The sequence below is a fragment of the Centropristis striata genome, chromosome 15 (assembly GCF_030273125.1).
Source record: "Centropristis striata isolate RG_2023a ecotype Rhode Island chromosome 15, C.striata_1.0, whole genome shotgun sequence".
In the NCBI taxonomy this organism is placed as follows: Eukaryota; Metazoa; Chordata; class Actinopteri; order Perciformes; family Serranidae; genus Centropristis; species Centropristis striata.
Genome location: NC_081531.1, coordinates 15804397 through 15823366, shown reverse-complemented (window position 1 = coordinate 15823366; position 18970 = coordinate 15804397). Strand labels below are relative to the sequence as shown.

Sequence of the window (18970 nt, the reverse complement as noted above, 5' to 3'; positions counted from 1 at the left end):
AACCGCTTCAGACTATAATTAAACACATTCCATATCAATCACATAAAGACATGGCAGTGCTGAATGATTTCTCTCTTGCAACAGTGTCTACTACCAGCTACAGAATACTTTATCCCCTGACAGCCTCATAATAACCTCTTTAGATTATATACAAGGTTTTATGAAACAGAAAACAACTGCACCTTATATCAAGCACAGGATGCTTGATATCAGGGTGACCTGGAATGTTTATCGAATGTATAACCTAGACACACTCTATTGTTAATGTTAGGTCTTTTAAGACTGCAGTTGTGTTATCACTTGGCCATATAATGTATGTTAACATGTAGTCTGCAAAATGTCAGCATTTCTAATGTAATGTATGTTGCTAGTTCAAAATGAATCCATTACTTGGACTTTTGTTGTGAAATTTATTTGTTAAGCTATGTTACTTTTAAGGTTGCATTCACGCCATGTCAACAAGATAGACGATTTTTAAATCTCTTGTTTTTATGAATTCAGAGCATTAAGTCATTGTTTCAAGATGACTAGCTAGCCCTGTAGTTACATCATATAGTTTATTAAGAATTCATTAATTATGATAATGCATCAAAAACAGAAACAAAATAATTTGTGAATCCTTTGCATCCTACGTTCAAATAAATACAGTACAAAGACAAATATATCTAATGCAGAAAACTGGGAAACATCTGGTATTCATTCGTAAATATATACACTCTGTATTCATATATGTTTTACAAAGTGTCCCAACTTTATTGGGATTGTGGTTGTACACAAGAGCACCCTGTAATTAAAGATGAGAGCACACATGACAGCAATGTAAATCATAAAGTTGTACTCACGTCTCATGTCTCTGAAGTAAATTGTCTGTCTGTTGGGGTTGAGCAGCTGGATAACTGAGTCGTCATTGTCCTTCACCCGACAGCTGATGATCGCCATCTCACCCTCCACGACCGACACATTGTCTGTCACCAGGTTCTGACTCACCACTGGACATGACAGAGACAAAAACACTAAGATTACCACAGGTATATATAACAAAAAACAAAAAATGCAGGATGCGTTTTTCGAGACTGTCTGGCCAACCAAAAAACAACCATGGGTTGTTTGTACAAACATCGTTTTACCAACCATATTTATGTTTATTATGATTAGTAATCTGTAGTGGCCGTGGTAATTATAATGGGAGCAGAGAAGGAATGTGATGTAGTATTAGTATAAAGAGTGACAAAGACAGCATAGGGAAGAGGTCAGGGTGGATGAATAGGTAAAACAACACACACACACACACACACACACACACACACAGCAGGTGGCGGACTGAAACCCTTTTAATGTGTGTCCACTGGAATAAATAGAACCGAGTGACCAGTGAAACACAACAAGACTGTGGTGCTGAGAAAAATCGGTCACGGCCGTCATCGGTCATCAGCTGCAACTTAGATTGCTTCACTTCCTTGTTTCACAAACAATATCTCTGCCTGAAGAATGAAAAATGGATTCTTTCTAGCTCTGTGCTACTTTGATTTGAAAAACTACAGTAATAACACCTCAGACTTTGCTTTGGGGTTGCATCCATTGTTGTGGTTGATGGTAAGCCTTGAGTGGCTGTGGCTTATTTTAAATGATCGCTACAAAACCAGCACCTGGCATCTTGCCAGTGGTGGCAGAGAGACAATACTGTACTACACATCAGACCTTAATACAAGAAAAGGCTGCAGTCAGTTATGCAATAGCACACACTGTAAGTGTGACTGTCCTGCCCAGCAGCATACGTCTTAGCAAAAACACACTCAGCAGCAACATAAATGCCTTTTGAAATCTTTTATTGTGCAGACTCTGCGATCATCATGGCCTTTTCCATGACTTGTCCGAGACTAAATGTAGAAGCAAACTGAGCAGATATTTGTGCTTTTTCATGACCTGCGTGGTGTCCGAAGGATTAGGTATGTCAGCAAGCTTGTTATAGATGTTATCAAACTACTATGTGCTTGTCCTTTCATCAGGGCCTTGTGAGGCATCCTGGGACACTGAATGACACTATGATGCACTGTACAGAATAAACAGCGGATAATTCCTGACATCCCACGTATGGAATTTTCAGCCAGACACTGTGTAAAACTGTCACAAAACCCAGTCCTGTTCCTTTCCTGATGCTTTCAAAAGTACATGATAAATTCAGTGTGCTGCCCAATACCGCTTATGATTAGTTTTAAGTTTTATTGCACCTGCATCCCACCTTATAAATATTAGAGATATAAACAGGTGATTCAATCTGAGGCTACAACTTACTAATGAGGTTGGGGGTTCTTGTAATCATTTAACTCACATTTAATTTTAAGAAGCGGGGTTAAATAAATGAAGTCAGACTGCTAATGTTGCTTCTCCAGATCATATAAAGAGGCTACTGTTTTGCAAGCTTGCAATTGAGGTTGAGAGCAAGCTTATGGATAAATTCTTTGTAATTCCCCCTTACACTTTCCTCCTACATAGTTACGAAAATAGCATCAAAAATAAAATCTTCTCAGAGAGGCTAAAAGGACTGACTCAGGGGCGGAGGGGGGTGAGAAGCGAAAGAAACTAAAAGAACGCAGGAAACATCAACTGCTAATTTGCATGCCTCAGTTGTCAAGCACCTCTAAATATCCCTGCCATTTAGGAGGATGAGGAGGGAAGAGAGAAATTGCATCCTCTGATGCTGACAGATAAGGATAGACAGCTTAACAAACGAGATTCAAATGAGCATCCCTTGGTGGCCTGAACACAGCCCTAAATAAATGAACCTTGCTGTCTTTAATATTCAAGACTGAACCTCATTTTTCAAACATGTGCAGAGGTGGGTGGTAGGATGGGCATCTGGTTATGATAATAAGCTAACATACTACAAAATGCATTTCAAGGCATCCGTTGAAGGTTACAAGGCAGCAGCAGGGGGCTGCAAGGTGTCTGCTAAGTTGTGTTTTAAGCCAGTGGAGGTAGTACGAAGGACTTCAAACGGCGGCTGCCTTGTCAGCTGCTTAATTGTTCCTGTTGTGCCGAATAAACAACTCTGACACACTGGAAGATGGGACGGGGAGGCGGTGGGCTTTACACTAATTAATGGCCAACAACAACCATGTGCCGTGGCCGCCCAGGACACTGTCAAAGGTGCTACAAAAAAAAAGCACTTCTGACATTGTGGTGGGCGAAAGCTGCAACATGAAGCTGTTTTTAATATTTCAAAATGTATTTTTGGCATGAAAGTCTTGAAGGGGAGGTGTGTCGGAGTGCCACTTTAAAAAACAAAGAAAAAAAAACAAGGGCCAAATCTTGTAACTGGAACAGTTTTATCCCTAGACAACCCTTCATTGTACAACAAGATGTCTATTGAAAATAACCAATGGGGACCTTCACACAGACTTTTTGCTTTTTTTCCCCTAACCATTGGTTTTACATGTTTTAGTCAATTTACTACAAAACTATGCTCATGTGTTTTAGAAATCTTTTACAGTGTCACTCATCCATTGGATCAATTAATTTCTATATGCTATAAAAATAAAAATATTTAACTACAACTCTTTGTAGTTTCTGAGATACATCCATTTTCTTATCATACTAGTATATTTATGACACTTCCACCAAAGGAAAAAAATATAATAACAGTTGTGGGCACAGATGATCTAACTTATTGTTATTGACACTGACATATTGACAATATTCTCGAAAGCAAACTGTCACAACAATGGCCATATACATATATTTTTCAATTAAAAAGAATGTCAACATATTTCCTCTGGAAAACAGAATCAATATTTCATGAGCACCAGAAAAATTACAACCAACTGCACACATGTTTCTGCCGTTCTTTTGTATAAATAAAAAAGAAGCTCTGTGCTGATGTCTTTAAATGCAAATGGCTGCATTGATCGTGTGCTTCCAAGTACCTGTGAGGGGCTTTATGGAACCTGCTAATGCTTTTCATGAAAGACAGCTCATCGAGAAGTGTTGGAGCATCAAGTTTACCAGCGGAGGGGCAGGAGGACAGGACTAACAATACACTCCCTTCAAACAAAACACTCACACCAACACATTTAGTTACAGCTGACAGTCCTGCGCATCACTATGAGAACAGCGGAAGATAAACTCACATTAAGGAATAAATCAGCCCGTTCTCCTGTAAAAAACGTTAATATAGGTTGCATGTACAGGCTGCAAAAACGAGCTATGTCTCCGTATTTCACCGTCCGCTGTAATGCGCCCAGCGCCATCTTGCTGACGTAGTAGTGACTGACAGCCAAGTGAAGTTAGAAAAGGCGGAGTTGGAGGACGAGGTGGTGGATGGGTCAAACAAACTGCTGATTTTCACCAAGGAGATCGGGCTTTGCATGCCGTGTGAAATCAAAAGTAAACCATTTTTAACTTAAGTTACGTTGTTTACATAACTTACATGAATCACATTTTCGAACGTAACTTACATTTAAAAAAATAAAAAAAAATCCACAGAAACTGCAGCCTTTTTTTGTGCTATTTTTACAACACACCGCGAGCAAGCCCGTGCCTACATGCCATAATTTGTGGTACCGACACACAACCTCCTCTTCTGGCATTTCTGTTGTCTATTATGATAATGACACATCAGAGATGGTGGGAGTAATATATAATTGCTAGTCTGAGCTTCACTTAATGCATTTCCTCTAAATGTTTAAATCTATCACGTAATTAGCCTTTTTCCATTATTGAGCATTCACACAAATGTAAAGGCACTATCACCGTTCACTGGACAGCAACAGCAGACTTAGACACTAGAGAAAAGAAGAATATCCAATGTACAGTGTGTCAGAGCCAACCTGTCAGAGGCACTATGGAATAGTTAAAAGGCACATGTCTGGCTCTGTGAGTCATTCTGCAAAGCTTTGAAGTGCACATCTTTCCAGTCTCCCCTGCAATATACTACCTGAATAGTACAATAATGTGCATTCATCTAGACCAGGAAACTCTTCACTGTATGGATAAGAAAAGGAATAAAAAACAGCTTTATTGGCAAGCAATTGCTGGAAAATATTATTTGATTGGAGGATAGCCTAATTGCTGTTCCAAAGCACACTTTGTACACTTTTAGATCAAAAAGCTACAGACTTTTATTCCTTTCAGAACATTTATTCATTCATCATCATTAATCTTAACTGATAATCTGACCCCTGATCGCAGGGGGCTGGAGCCGATCCAGCTGACATGGGCGAGAGGCGGGGTACACCCTGGACAGGTCGCCAGACTATCACATGGCTGACACATAGAAACAACCATCCACACTCATTCACACCTATGGGCAATTTAGAGTCACCAATTACACAAGTTGCCTACAAGCTTTTGACTGTGGAAGGAAGCCGGCAGACCCGAGAGAACGCAGGCTGACACTGCAAGAAGATGCAAACTCCTCACAGAAGAGCCTTGAGCATAATTCAAACCTAAGACCCTCTTGCTGTGGGCTGAAAGAGCTAAGGAACATTAAGAGCTTTAAGAGCTTTCCTGGATTCTATATTTTTTAATTAACTGCTTAGCAAAACACCCTTCCATAAAATCTGCTTCTCTAAAATCATTGTTTGCTTGAGCTACAGATCTGTAAAACAAAAGTTTTGGTGCCTTTAATGAATGTCAGGTATTGTACCTGCAGTGGTGAAAAAAGGTGTGAATGAGGCTATATGAACACCTGACAAAGCACTCAAACCACAGTAAGGGTTTTCAGAACCACATTTTGCCATGATGACACACACGTATAAGGTGAAATACCAGCCACACACTGTCGCAGTTTGTAGAGAAAAAAAAAAGTATTTTTTTTCTTGGTAGCCAAATGTTGAATTTTTTTAAAGATAGATGTATTTTTGCAACTGTATAGGGTGACTATTGTGCAGTGTAGTGCTTTTGGCATTTTAACATTTCATACTTTGACAAACACAAATAGATAAGGTTAAAGTTGTCAAAGTGTATCTTTTAAGTTTAAGTCTGTGTCGTGCACCTCTGGCATTTCCAACTTTTTTCAATGACCAGTAACATATGTAGCTCATGGCACTGGAAAGTGGGGGCTAGATTTCAGCCCTCGGCCATCCATGTAAAAAGAAATCGAAGCAGCCAATCCTAGATTAAAGTTGTCAGACAATGACACTCTGCACCGCACTGCACAAAGCTAGCCCGAGGCCCGAATTCACCAAGGCTGCAATCGAATAAAAAAACCCCGCCATGTTCCATTTGCCTGGGCTAACAGCTGCATGTTTCCATTTGATTCAATAAGAAATGTATGCATAATAAGTGAGGTCACATGGATGACCACCATGACAGTGAAAAAGATTTTCATCAGGAAGTCAAACCCACGGGCAGACTAACATCAATTTTGTTTGCTGATTTTATTTTGTAAATAACAAATCACTTGTACACTAGATTGAAGGATAAAAGGGTTGCTGAACATATTAAATATTAATCCAGGAATCAGTCTGTCAATGTATCTTTTTTCCCCACCCAAGCTCTCCCTGTGGTGTTATTAGTAGTTATAGCGCTAGTATTGCATTTTTCACAAGTTTTTACTGTTACAAACATATATTTATATTTCATCCCTGTTTCAATCAGAAACATGATGCAACTTACAGTAATCTTATACTATATGCTTAATTTATCTACTTTACATATGTGCCCCATTCTACTCTCTGTGCTGTAATCGCCAAAACCCAGAGTATTAATTCCTATTTGACATTTAGAGGAACATGTGTATCTCAGTGCATGCTTTTTAAACAGCATTCAATAATTTTCTCCTTCTTTGTTGGTGTTGCTCCTGCTGATGGAATAACAAATCTTTGTGTGCTGGGCTAGACCGTTTGTGTGTGTGTGTGTCTGTGTGTCTGTGTGCGTGCGTGCGTGCGTGTGTGTGTGTGTGTGTGTGTGTGTGTGTGTGTGTGTGTGTGTGTGTGTGCGTGTGCGTGTGTGTGTCTGAGAGAGAGTGGCTGTGTTTGGGTTTTGCCAATGTCTGATTGCAGTCCGTTCGGTCTGATTGCATACTCTCACAGATGCGTGCGAGCACATCTGATTGTGTGACTCTGTGTTGACTGCAAGGAGTTGATTTCTGAGTAATCCTTTTGAACAAGTGTGCAAGTGCAGAATTATTACATTCCAGGATGTTCTTTACAATAATAATGCAATGTAATGAAAAAGTTGCAAGATAAGATCGCTAAAGATAAGTCCAACAGGGCAAACACACACAAGTCACATGATCCGATTATTTAACAATTTATCAAATGGATAAGCAAGAGAAAACAAGTCAACTTCCGGGGTTTGACCAACTTTGACCAACTGTGCTGTAGTTGTGGTGCCATCTGAGCACGTGCAGTTGCCAGAACCAAGAAAAAAAGACCCAAACTGGAATAAATCAGAATGATCATTTCATGTGTTAATAACACAAGATTACAAAAGGCAACCCCAGGGTAAAATCGTTCCTTTTTAAACTTCGTTTTATGCATAAGAGGACTGGAGTCCGTCATATCAACCCCAATCTTTTAACAACTCTTAAACCGAGCTGCCGGCCGTGTGAACGCTGTCTTACTACAGCAGACTGACAGCTAGAGGCAGCCCAGAAAAGGTCAAGATCCTTGTATGGCCTGACCACTTCAAACACTGGAATCCCTCTTGGTGAGGATTTGAAGGAGGCAGTTCAGTTAATCTGTGTTGAGACTGTTCAGAGAGAAGCTCAAAGATATCACATACAGAATTTGTGGGAGATGATCCCGTTGGTCAGTTTAGTGATCAGACTTCACAATAAGTCTCTGATTGTGTGTCTGGTATAGGCTGTTGCCTTCAGTGCCTCTTTTTAATATATACAGCAGCAACACAGCCATGCTAGTATGGTAAGTATAAGGCAACCTAGCCAGGTCAAGGGTATTATCCAAATGAGATAATAAGATATGTCATTCTGAAAAGAAACTGTTGCACTGGGGCACATGGGGTGGGGGATCCACAGAGAGCCTTCCTATTATGTTTCAGGCAGAGAACAAACGATGGCCTGAAAGAAAGTTAGATGCTTTGTCAACATAAAATATAAAACTATATTGTATTTCTGGTATTGTATGACTTTTTGGATGTATAGAACAATATTGGTTCATGTATTTCTAGAGATTTTAATAATCAATAAAGTTTTGTTGCTTCGCCTTACTTATATCTTGGGCGATCGGAGCACAAGCGGTCAGCACTAAATACAAGTGTAAACAGGGTTGAAGACACATTGTGATCATGATCGTGATCACGAACCACTCGCTGAGGAGGTCTAGGACGCATTTCACCACATATATTTTTTAGTGTAAACGCAGAAGCGTACCTGACAAGGAGATAACAGGATAACACATCATCAATGCAGGCCGTGTGGTGGTCGTTTTGATGACAGAGCACCAATGGTCATAACTTGGAGAGGAACACTGATGTACGTGGTTTAGCCAAAGTGAAACCAATGTCTCATCTCGATTTGAAGATTCAATTTGAAGATTTAGTCCCAAAAAAACTTGACGACTCATATCGTTACCGGGCCGTGTACGCGGGTATTGCAAGCAAGATAGCAACGAGCGACTCGAGTTGTTGTTATACAACGTAATAATTGTGCAAGGGGAAATTTCACCTTCTTGTGGAAGTGGTGTAGATATAGAAACAAAATTCGAACACAAGCGGTCAGCTGGACACCCTTGGAGACACATGATACCTACACATGAGACCTAGATGCATTTTAAAACCAAGTGTCTTAGTGTCTCTTCTGTAAACAGTTCTGTCAAGAAAAAAATCCCAAATTGGCCCTTAGTGACTCAACGTGTCTTGCAGACCTACCGGCCAAGGACCACATATCTGTTTCTCAGCAAAGAAGAATGCTATTTAAACTTTGTTTATCCTGCCAAGCTGTAACACACATCTGTAATCTCATTTCAAGTGTTTTGGAGCCCAATGCTAGTTGTCTCTATGCACTCTGGGTTTCTGTGCTGCACTTTCACATTCTCTAATTTGACGAAACCTGGCTTAAAAAACGAATCGGGGATGATTGATTCAATTCATGCTACACCCAAAACCAAAACAATGATTAATTGACTAAATACAACCCCTTTGCCCCTTGTATCCAGCTTTTGCACAATTTACTACCAAGAGTGTATGCCCTAAATGCACTTGGGTCATGCTCATGCTCAGTAGGGACAGATTGTTTAAATAGGGCCCATTGTTGGTTAAAGACATATACACCTAATGGTGTTTGTTTATGTGTATGTGTGTGGAGGCCCTTTATGACCAGTGGTTTTATGCACTAGGGCCTTTCTTATACCTTACACCACGGAACCGACATGTTTTTTATGTGTTGATATAAAAAAGAGCCAGTTAGAATGTAAGAGAAGACTTTGCAGCCTGCAGCACCTCTGTGTGTGCCAGAGGTGCACATAATATTCACAACTGAAGAAATCAACGCAGCATTATATCCGTTTCCATCACTTTTTACAGCTTTACCTGTTAAAGATTTATGCGTTTTGTTGAATGACTACAGAGGTGCTCACATATTTGCACTGTTGTATTATTGATGTTTTGTGTACCTTTTAATGTGTTTATGAGTTTTACTGAGCAGTGAATGGTTTTATAGAGCCCTGGTGGGTGGCACATTACAATACGATGACTGTTTAGCATTTTGTCATTAACTGAAAATAAACAGCTGCAGTTTTGCAAATTCATAATCCTGAGTGGAGTAAATTAATCCTAACAACAATGGAGCCATTACAGAGGTGATTGAACATTTTTACAATGGCATGGCCTTGAAGTTTTAAAGAGTTTGTTGTGTCATATTGCGTTTCGAATACATTTTCAGAGCCCAGTTAAACAAATTGGGGTTTCCTCAGTTGCAGAAATACCAATACATCAATACAACATTTAAGTAGCTTTCTATAGTAAGAATACACATTTTTAACCTAACATATTTACAATCATGAGTACATCTTTTGTCCTGGGGGCAGCGGTGTGTCTTTGAATCCCTCATGAATGAATTGAGACTTCAAGGGACTGAAATAACAAATTGCTTTAAGCCTGATTCCACTCTGGCTAATAATAAATGTGAAGCATATACAAATGTCTTTTTTTTTTTTTTTTAATAAGCCATATCGATATCAACCAACAGAAGCCTGACTCTGACATCTGCCAATGTTTGTTGCTCTAAAGTTGTAATGAAGATTCTTTTTCACTGCCAATATCCTGCTTTCCAGTCTGACATTGCATTATTCAACCATATAATTCATAATAGACCAAAGCTTAAGCTGCTGATAGCAGAAACCCCCTTTGAGAATCATTCAAATGTAAGATAATGCATCTGACTGAATTGCTAATAAATTGCAGAGCTTTAAAGTGTCAAAGAAACACGCAGAGCCAAGGGATCCAGATGGGTCACCGCAATGGCAGTTCTCCTCCCAATCCACCCAGCGGCAGGTTTGAAAAGTATGTTTTCTTTTAAAAAACCTGTCAAAAATACACTGTTTATCTTAGAAAGAAACTGTAAAAATCTATCCTGAGTAAAAATATCTCCTGAGTTTGAGTTTTCCTTCCATTAACTAAAGTAACAAGAAAATCAAGAAAGGTTGTAAGTAGAAGACCCGATTATTTCTTCTTCCAATATTTGTGACACTTGTGGGCATTAGGAAAATTGTTGTTGTATGTATAAATTCCATTTTAGACCAATTTAAAAAAAAGTTTATCAGAGAATTTCAACTTGCTTCGCTTTTTTTTTTGTTATGATAATTGTGCTATTCTACACAAAAGGCATTTTTGAGTTGCTTCCACTTCTAGCCATGGTTGTTCTGATTCCATAGATGTGCAAGACTTATATATTGCATTGAAATATAATGCCACAGTGAGTAAAATGTAAAAAGAGCAAATAATGGCCTGAAGTTGCTTGGGGTTCAGAGGGTTACATAAAAAAAAACCAAAAAACCCTCTACATTATTGTACCTAACATTAATTAAAGCAACAGCCACAATACTAAACAGTTCCCATTGCTATATTCCAATAACCCCATCCCCACTACACACACACACACACACACACACACACACTCTGTACCTCTCCCACTGATGCTCGGTGGATTTGTGACACATTATGTAAGAACGGGGTGTGAAGAGCTTTATAGGGTGTTACATGCTTGCAGTGAGCATGTAAGTGGCTTTTGTGCTACCACTGCTGCTGCACGCTGCACAAAACGCCTTTATCTCTTGCTGAGCGTAATGAGTGCAAAGCAAATTTCAACAATGCCAGTAAATAAAAAGGGAGGGGGATTTTACGGCTCTAAGTGGGCTCCAATATTGTGGTTGGTTTATAATAATATAAAAAAATGAAAATAAAAACGTGAGCACTCCTATTTATCTATTTCCTATTCATCTGCATTCTGCTATATCCAAGGTTCAACCACTCTGTGCTATGAGTTTGTTTTTGTTTTCTCCAGCCAATTTTGCAGCTTTTCAGAAGGAGATACTGGAAGTTTTACAAACATTTATTTCAAGTTGTGCTGCTTTATGGAAATATTCTCATTAGATAAGGGAAGCTGCAACGCCTGGAGTCAAAATATGTACATCAGTTTAGTCCAACAGCTCAGTTCAGTACATCAGTTACTGTGATGTAATGAGTCTTTGGGAAAATTATAGATTATAGAGTAATTATTGATAAATATGCAACAGCTGTCCCAGAGTGTTGTCGCAAGCATGTAACTAAATGGATGCTAAGATACTAAGATTCCATAAGTTAAATTCAAAACTGGAGTTAAAGTAACTCACGAGCATCTACTAGAGGCTACAAAGTTAACTACAACTGACAATGCGAAACAAACGCAAATATGGGGTCTAACATTTCACAACACTCTGATAACAGCAGCTGATAACAGTAGTTAACAGTTTGTATCCAGAAGAATGAGAAATATCTTTAATTAAGGGTTATTATTTCTGTAAACGAGACTTACATCATCCTGTTGCTTATCATATCAAGCTTTTTAGATCTGGCACAAAGAAAAAAGTCCCTATTCTTACTCTTGCATAAAAAGCTTGTCACTCGCAGCTGTGAACAGAGTTCGTACAGGTTTTTAAGAGTAAAATTCAAGCATTTTTCAAGCAGCTTCAAGGTACCGAAACCAAACATTTGCAGGTCAAATTCAGAACAAGTTTATCAGTTTGAACATAAAATAGATTGTTTTTGTACAAGTAGCAAATTATCCCTTTTTTTGTTTTATTTGTTGTAGATTAAACAGGTTATGTTGAAAAGCAAGCATTTTTGACTATATTCAAATTCAAGCATATTTCTAACTTTAAAAAACATAAACTTTCAAGACATAGTACGAACCCTGTTTTAATGAGAAAAACTGCATCACACTGCAAATTGGAGATGTGGGTGTTGATAAGGTTAGGGTTCATCCCAGTGGGAAAAGAAATGTGTTCCATACATTTCGTAACAAAGTGCCACTTTGATTTAGAGAGGAGGCAGACTGGGATTCATGAATAATACAGAAATCTGACCAGTGGCTTTCAAGATACGTGTCAGTCAAGGTAAAGTTTTGGCCTGAAAGCATCACTAGACAAAAGTTAATTTCTCCAAAACCCATAGTCATCATTCTCTGAAAACCATGAATATCTATACCACATTTCATTTTAAATGGTAGGTAGCTGTTCACATTTCTGATGATGATGATGATGATGATGATGATAGGTGATCTCCTTCGCAGCTACAATAAACTGATGTTATTTAATGAGCTATATTTTCCATGAGCTGATGCTGCCTCAGCTTCAGATTCATTTACATGCTCTCTGGCTCACCAAAAGCCACTTAACATCAAGAGCACATGCTGTTTGAAATACAGAAGGCACGACTGCGGCTCAGAAAGCTTTGCAGTGAAGTCTCCTGATACAGTGTGAAAATGTCATGATCATTTCACTTGTGACTCTTGACAGAAATGAGTTGCACTTTAAATACAGCTTCATACTTCTAATGAATCTAACACATTTGTTTTGTTACATTTGCATTGGCATTGAGAAAATAACAAGAAGTAGAATTAATTTTACTGAAGTTAAATTAAATTGGTAACACCAGTTTTAATCTGAACTCAGGCATGTTCAAAACTCAATTCATTAACTTAGACCAAGTATAATATAAAAGTAAACAACATTAAACAAAGGCTTAATTGGTTACTGACAAATAAAGAACCCCCATTAGAATGCCATAACATGGTTTTTATATTTATATATCTCAATAGCTTAATCACCAGCAAAAAAATGTTGGCACAGATATATTAATCTGCAGCCTTTTTTGTCTGGTGATAAAGCAATTTGATGTTAAAAGCTGTGAAGGTCAGCCGCCTGGTATGCACGGGAGATTACATTTCTGAAAATATGCCAGAGTGAGCCAGAAAGAGTCATTCTCGTCTGTGGGCCCATGGGCAAGCAACAGTTAAAAGCACAAAAGTGAAGAATAAAAGCATTAGCAAAACAAGCTACAATAAAAGCAGTGAAAATACAATTTAAAAAAATAAAAAATACAAACAGAGCCTGAATTCTGTGTCCAGTTTTAATGTTGTTGTGTCCCTTTGTTGAAAATTATGTCTGAAATGAATGCCTAACCCTGTTATTTTCATGGAAACTCAACCAAGTGGCTTTGTGCCCCACCAAAGTGTTTTTAAATGTTTAAAATCCTTGTGTGATCCTTGTGATCCTTGCATCTTGAAAGCAGTGATCACTACATGTGTACAATCTGCTGCGGCCGCTTGCAGCTTATTTTAAGCTGCAGTAGTCATGTGTCACAGTGAGGCTCATATGTTCATATTCAACATCTTTTTGATGAAAAAAAAGGTTTAATAGTATGTGTGGTTTGCAGAAATGGCAGAATTTTTTTCTGGCTTGACAAAGGCATCGGCATCAAAATGTAATTAAAGTACCAAAAGTAAAGGTACCCATTATGCAGAATGTCTTATATACACTGTTGCCCATAATGTTGAAATAATTTGGTTTTCAGACACAATCCTCTGTTTATTCTTATTTAAATACATCAGTAATCACAATTAAGAGATTGATTAATAAAGTTTTGAGAAGATATACACATTATCTGTCAAGAATAAATCACATTGTCACAATCATTTAATGGAAAGATGTAAAAAATAATGTTATTCCAACTTCATGGGCAACAGTGTATATTCCAAATATATTATTGGATTATTTTTATTGATTAATTTATGTAAGCAGCATTTTTGTAGTCAATGAAGGGCTAATTTAACTTTATTTAAAAAAGTGAAATAATTATAAATGTTTCATGTTTTTCATGATAAATCTCAACCTGAAAAGTAACTAAAGCTGGTCAGCTACATGTAGTGGAGTGAAAAGTTAAATATGTACCTCTAAAATGTACTGTAGTAACAGTATGAAGTTACATATATGAAAAGACTCAAGAAAAGTACATCAAAATAAATTGTACTTAAGTACATTACTTACTTACAGTACAGAGTAAATGTACTTAGTTAGATTCCACCACTGTTTCTGACTACCTGACTTATGTCATCTTAAATATTTGTCTCCTTAGCTGCTAGTCCCTATAGATGCAGGTACTGTAAGCTGGAGCCCTTTCACTTGTTAACTAGTGTCATATTTCAGTGCAGCTGTAAGTGTTTTCGAAAGTTAATTTCATTAGTCCAAAAATAATCATAAAGCAATAACCTGTGTTAGCCCATATCAGTGTGATGACTTGGCCTCACACTGTCACTGTCAGGATGTGTTACATCCTCCACTCATCTCCTACAGGGGAGTTACATAAACCAGGTGCATCACTTTACATCTGATTTCCTACAAATTAACATCTAAAGCAGGCTTTTCCTCCCTTCTCTCCCCCTCCCTGCCTCCCATGCCCCTCTTAGCTCAGAGGAGACAGAGGGGAGGTATTGTGCCGGATTCAAATAAAGAAATGGAGAAGTAAACAGAGGAGCGGCGAGGGAAGCGGGAAGGGTAGGAGGGAGGGATGGATGGATGGAATGCGGCTGCTGGTTGGTGTCGCTAATGATGAGGAAAATGGAGGGTCATGTGGGAGCCATGGCTGGATGGAGAGAGAGGGAGTTGGTGTAGTATAAAGAGTCAAGATCACTTGAGTGGTGGGCGGATGCTTTGTGTATGTGTGTATCATCCCGCCGTGTTCTCTCTCTCTCTCTACCTGCTCAAGTCGTGTGCGTTGACATGTGTTTATATTACACGGTGGCGGTACAAGCCTTTACTTGTGTGAGTCAAACCAGGTTATCCATAAACGTGTGTGTGTGAGCGCAGTGTGTATGTAGGAGTGGTGGGGGCGGCAGCCAAGTGATTAATGCGTCAGAGAGGCAGCTGTGGTCTGGGCTCACTCATTTGGAAATATCTTTCAGGGAAGAAAGAAGGGAGCAGGAGAGCAGTGGGACGGGGGGAGGAGGTGATGCTTCTACATCCCTTGCCAGATAAACAAAAGTGAGCTGAGAGCCTTTACCGTGGTCGAATGGGGCAGTGAAGGAGAGAGAGAATTAGAGGAGAGGGGAGGGAGGTAGAGGGCACTGCAGCATCCTTCTGTCCTCTAGCATATCAAGATTCATTAGTGTCTCCTTTAAGCATCAATGTGTCTACATCCCTTGAATATCAAATATTACAACAGCAATGACAGGGACATGTTCAAAAGATAATTCTGGTTTGTTTGTTACATATTGGATATTTATTTGTAGTTTTTTTTTCTATCTGTTCTCAAAAAATGATCCCTGAAGTTTCTGAAAAACTGCAACATTATTACAAGATCTAATTGGAATTTTTTAATTGTTTCAACACACCTTTTTCTAGTGAGCACAGTCACGATATAGTCTATTTGTGAGCCCATAGAGTCCTATTGTGAACTTGGAAATGTTGAGTACCCAGTTTAACCAAGTTTTATGTTAGAAATTGATTCAGCATCCTGAATAACACCACGAAACCACTCCTTCCCTAAATTGGCCAAGCATTTGCTGAAATATTGTCCGTATAGATAATGATGCCAACTAATGCTAATTATGCTAATTGCCAATATGCAAGTTAGCATGCGGCAGTTTGTGAATGCTGGGGACCCATTCTGCACATTTCTAACATAAAACTTTTGGGTAATTAACATTTTTGGGTTCACATTGTTGGCAAGAATATTATTAGTGGGATCATATTCTTATCAAACTAATTTTATACCAATTTCAATTACTACTTATTACTGTAATTTTACATGTTTTTCCTTATTACCATGAACAGGAATCTGTAAAATATTACCTTACATTATGTAATCTGTAGAAATACAATAAATTACCATTAAAAACAAAAAAATAAATAAAAATGACCTGTAATTAAATTACATTATCCGTAATTTTAAGTGTAATCCTTCATTTTAATGCATTTCCTGTAAAATTGAATTCATTTTTGTGTATGCATGTTTCATTTTAAGGAAGTGATCTTATTATTATTTGTCTTAAGGCTGCATTGTCCAAATTAATGAAGAAGGCTGTCAGTGCAACTATTCTTATGATTGCTTTTACTTTCAGATTTTTAAATAAAACACTTTGACTGATTGAATTTGTCAATTCTTCAGTCACACGGTGATTTTCAGCAAGATCGTTTATCTTTACTGCCAGTTATAATTCTGGCAGATTATAAAATCTGAAATGAGTTCTAACACTTTATTACTTTATTTAAAAATTGGGCTTGTAGTATGACAGTTGGCAACTAAATGAGCTGAGTCTGGCTCCAGCTTACAGAACTGGAATAAAGTCATGTTAAGTATCCAAGATATTTTCACAGTAGCATGTAAGGCATTTTCTTCTTCTGTAAGTGTTTATTGGAGGATGCTCGAAGCGAAGAAAAGTCACCTCCAAAATAAGAAGGTGTGCAGGTGGAAAACATCTTGTCGAGCCACTGTCTATCCTGACTCAACCATTTTAAGTGTGTAGCAAGTCGTGTGGATATTATGTCGAGTCAGGCAGCTGCAGAACAGCGTGAGAAAGCAGAAAGGGGATATCTCACCATCATCTCCTGACACATGCAGGGAGAAGCAGGTTTACTCCTCGGGGGCCGCCACGAGTGACAAACAACTGATGACAAAGGTGTCTGTCTGAGGAAGAGCTCGGAGAATGCACAGCGATGCAATCTATCTGCCAAATAAACAGCACCCAATATGAACCATGTGACACAAAAATATGACTAATAGGTGACGAGATCACCGGAAAGCAGTAGTGGAATGTAACTAAGTACATTTATTCAAGTACTGTACTTAAGTACAATTTTGAGGAGCTTATACTTTACATTGTACTCCGCTACATTTTGAGGCAAATATTGTACTTTTGACTCCACTACATTTAGCTGCCAGCTTTAGTTACTTTTCAGGTCAAGATTTAACATATCATAAAAAACTTAAATTTAAAGTGATTAGACATTTTTTTTCTTCAATTAAACCTTACAACAGTATATTAAAATGCTCAAAATTAAAAATTAAATGAGCCCTATGTACAAAATGAAATGCTGATTAAATAAATGCATCAATACAGACCATCTAATAATCTATTTAGAATATATCTAACAATCTGAATGGGGCCATTCTGCATAACGACATTTTGATGCTGATACTTTTGTACTTTAACTTAAAGTAAGTTTTGAATGCAGGGTTTTAACTTGTAGTTGAGTAAATTCACAGTGTGGTGTTAGTACTTTTACTTAAGTAAGGGATCTGAATCCTTTTTCCACCACTGTTGGGAAGTACAATGGAATACATTACTAAATCTTGGTAAATTAAATGATTGAGATGGATTTAAATTTTTTTTTTTTTCCAGTCTATTCATTAAAATGAATTAACTGCATAATTGTATCTTCAGATTCATGTTTATTGGCTATTAAAATTGTAAATATTTTTAACACTTGCAATCTTGTCAGCAGTGTTATTAATAATGAGGTTTTTACCATTAACTTGGTACCCTACAAACATACTATTTGTAACACTTTGTTAGCTGCTTGAGAGCACGCTCTTAGCGACATAATTGGAAGATTTTGACTCCATGAGCAGATGAGGAGTGCCCAAATACTATTATAATTATTATTATTAACAGTGACCATCTCATTTAAGGAAATAGGCTCATTTTCATAGCCTGACTTTACTTCAAATTCACACCAGACTGGAGATGTCAGCAGTGTTTCACCACTAATGAAGCACTGATTCGAAGCTTACAGCCAGGCCGACAAACTGACTTCACCAATCTTACTGAAGTGCATTGGACGAAACTTATTTTCAAGTAGACTACATGACGGAGTAGCAGGGGTATAGTGTAAGAGGAGATGAGGGATTTTGAGGCTGGCCTTCGTCAACAGTCCACAGACTTTTTTTCATTCCCAGTCTGCTCTCTTTTATAGCTCCTGTATAACCAAGTTTCTGTGGTTTGAAGTTTTGTTCCACTCCCACGTTCTTTTTCTTACAGTACTTTTCATCTAACACAGTGCAGTGCAGCCTCTCTCTGTTTTTGATCCACTCTCCTGCAGCTGTATTTTGGATACTCCTAGTGCTAACTGCACACTTTCTGCTGCTGGTACAAATTAAAAGCTTTTCACTGGCAAATCAGAGAAATGCTTTTTGGGGAAGCAGCTACGGGAAATGATGTGGTATTTGTTACGAAGCACTCACACAATAGTATGCTCTATGTGACATGATAGAAACATTATTTGGTGCTTTTTTTGATCAATAAATAGGAAGTAATGGTAAAAGCAAGAAAAAGAGGCAAACATAGTGAACCGGTTAGATGAAGAGCTGTTGGGAACAGATGCTATAAAGTGGCAAAGCTGCAGCCCATCCAGCCTGTTGTTGGGAAAACCACTCATGCCGTGCATGCATTATGGCTCTGATTGCAGTTGCTCGTGGCATGGCTCAGGGCAGGTATCCCAACCACACAGAGAAGCAGCATTCATGACATGTGTTG

General features: G+C 38.2%; 1 protein-coding gene across 4 annotated transcripts in view; it reads right to left on the bottom strand.

Moving 5' to 3' along the window:
* The window catches only part of cadm1a (cell adhesion molecule 1a), a 395256-nt gene that overhangs the window by 95061 nt on the left and 281225 nt on the right, over positions 1–18970 (bottom strand). For all 4 annotated transcript variants that reach the window (XM_059352242.1, XM_059352243.1, XM_059352244.1 and 1 more), the window contains exon 3: positions 843–989. In XM_059352242.1, the coding sequence (XP_059208225.1) occupies positions 843–989 (147 nt within the window). The remainder of the gene's footprint in view (positions 1–842; positions 990–18970) is intronic.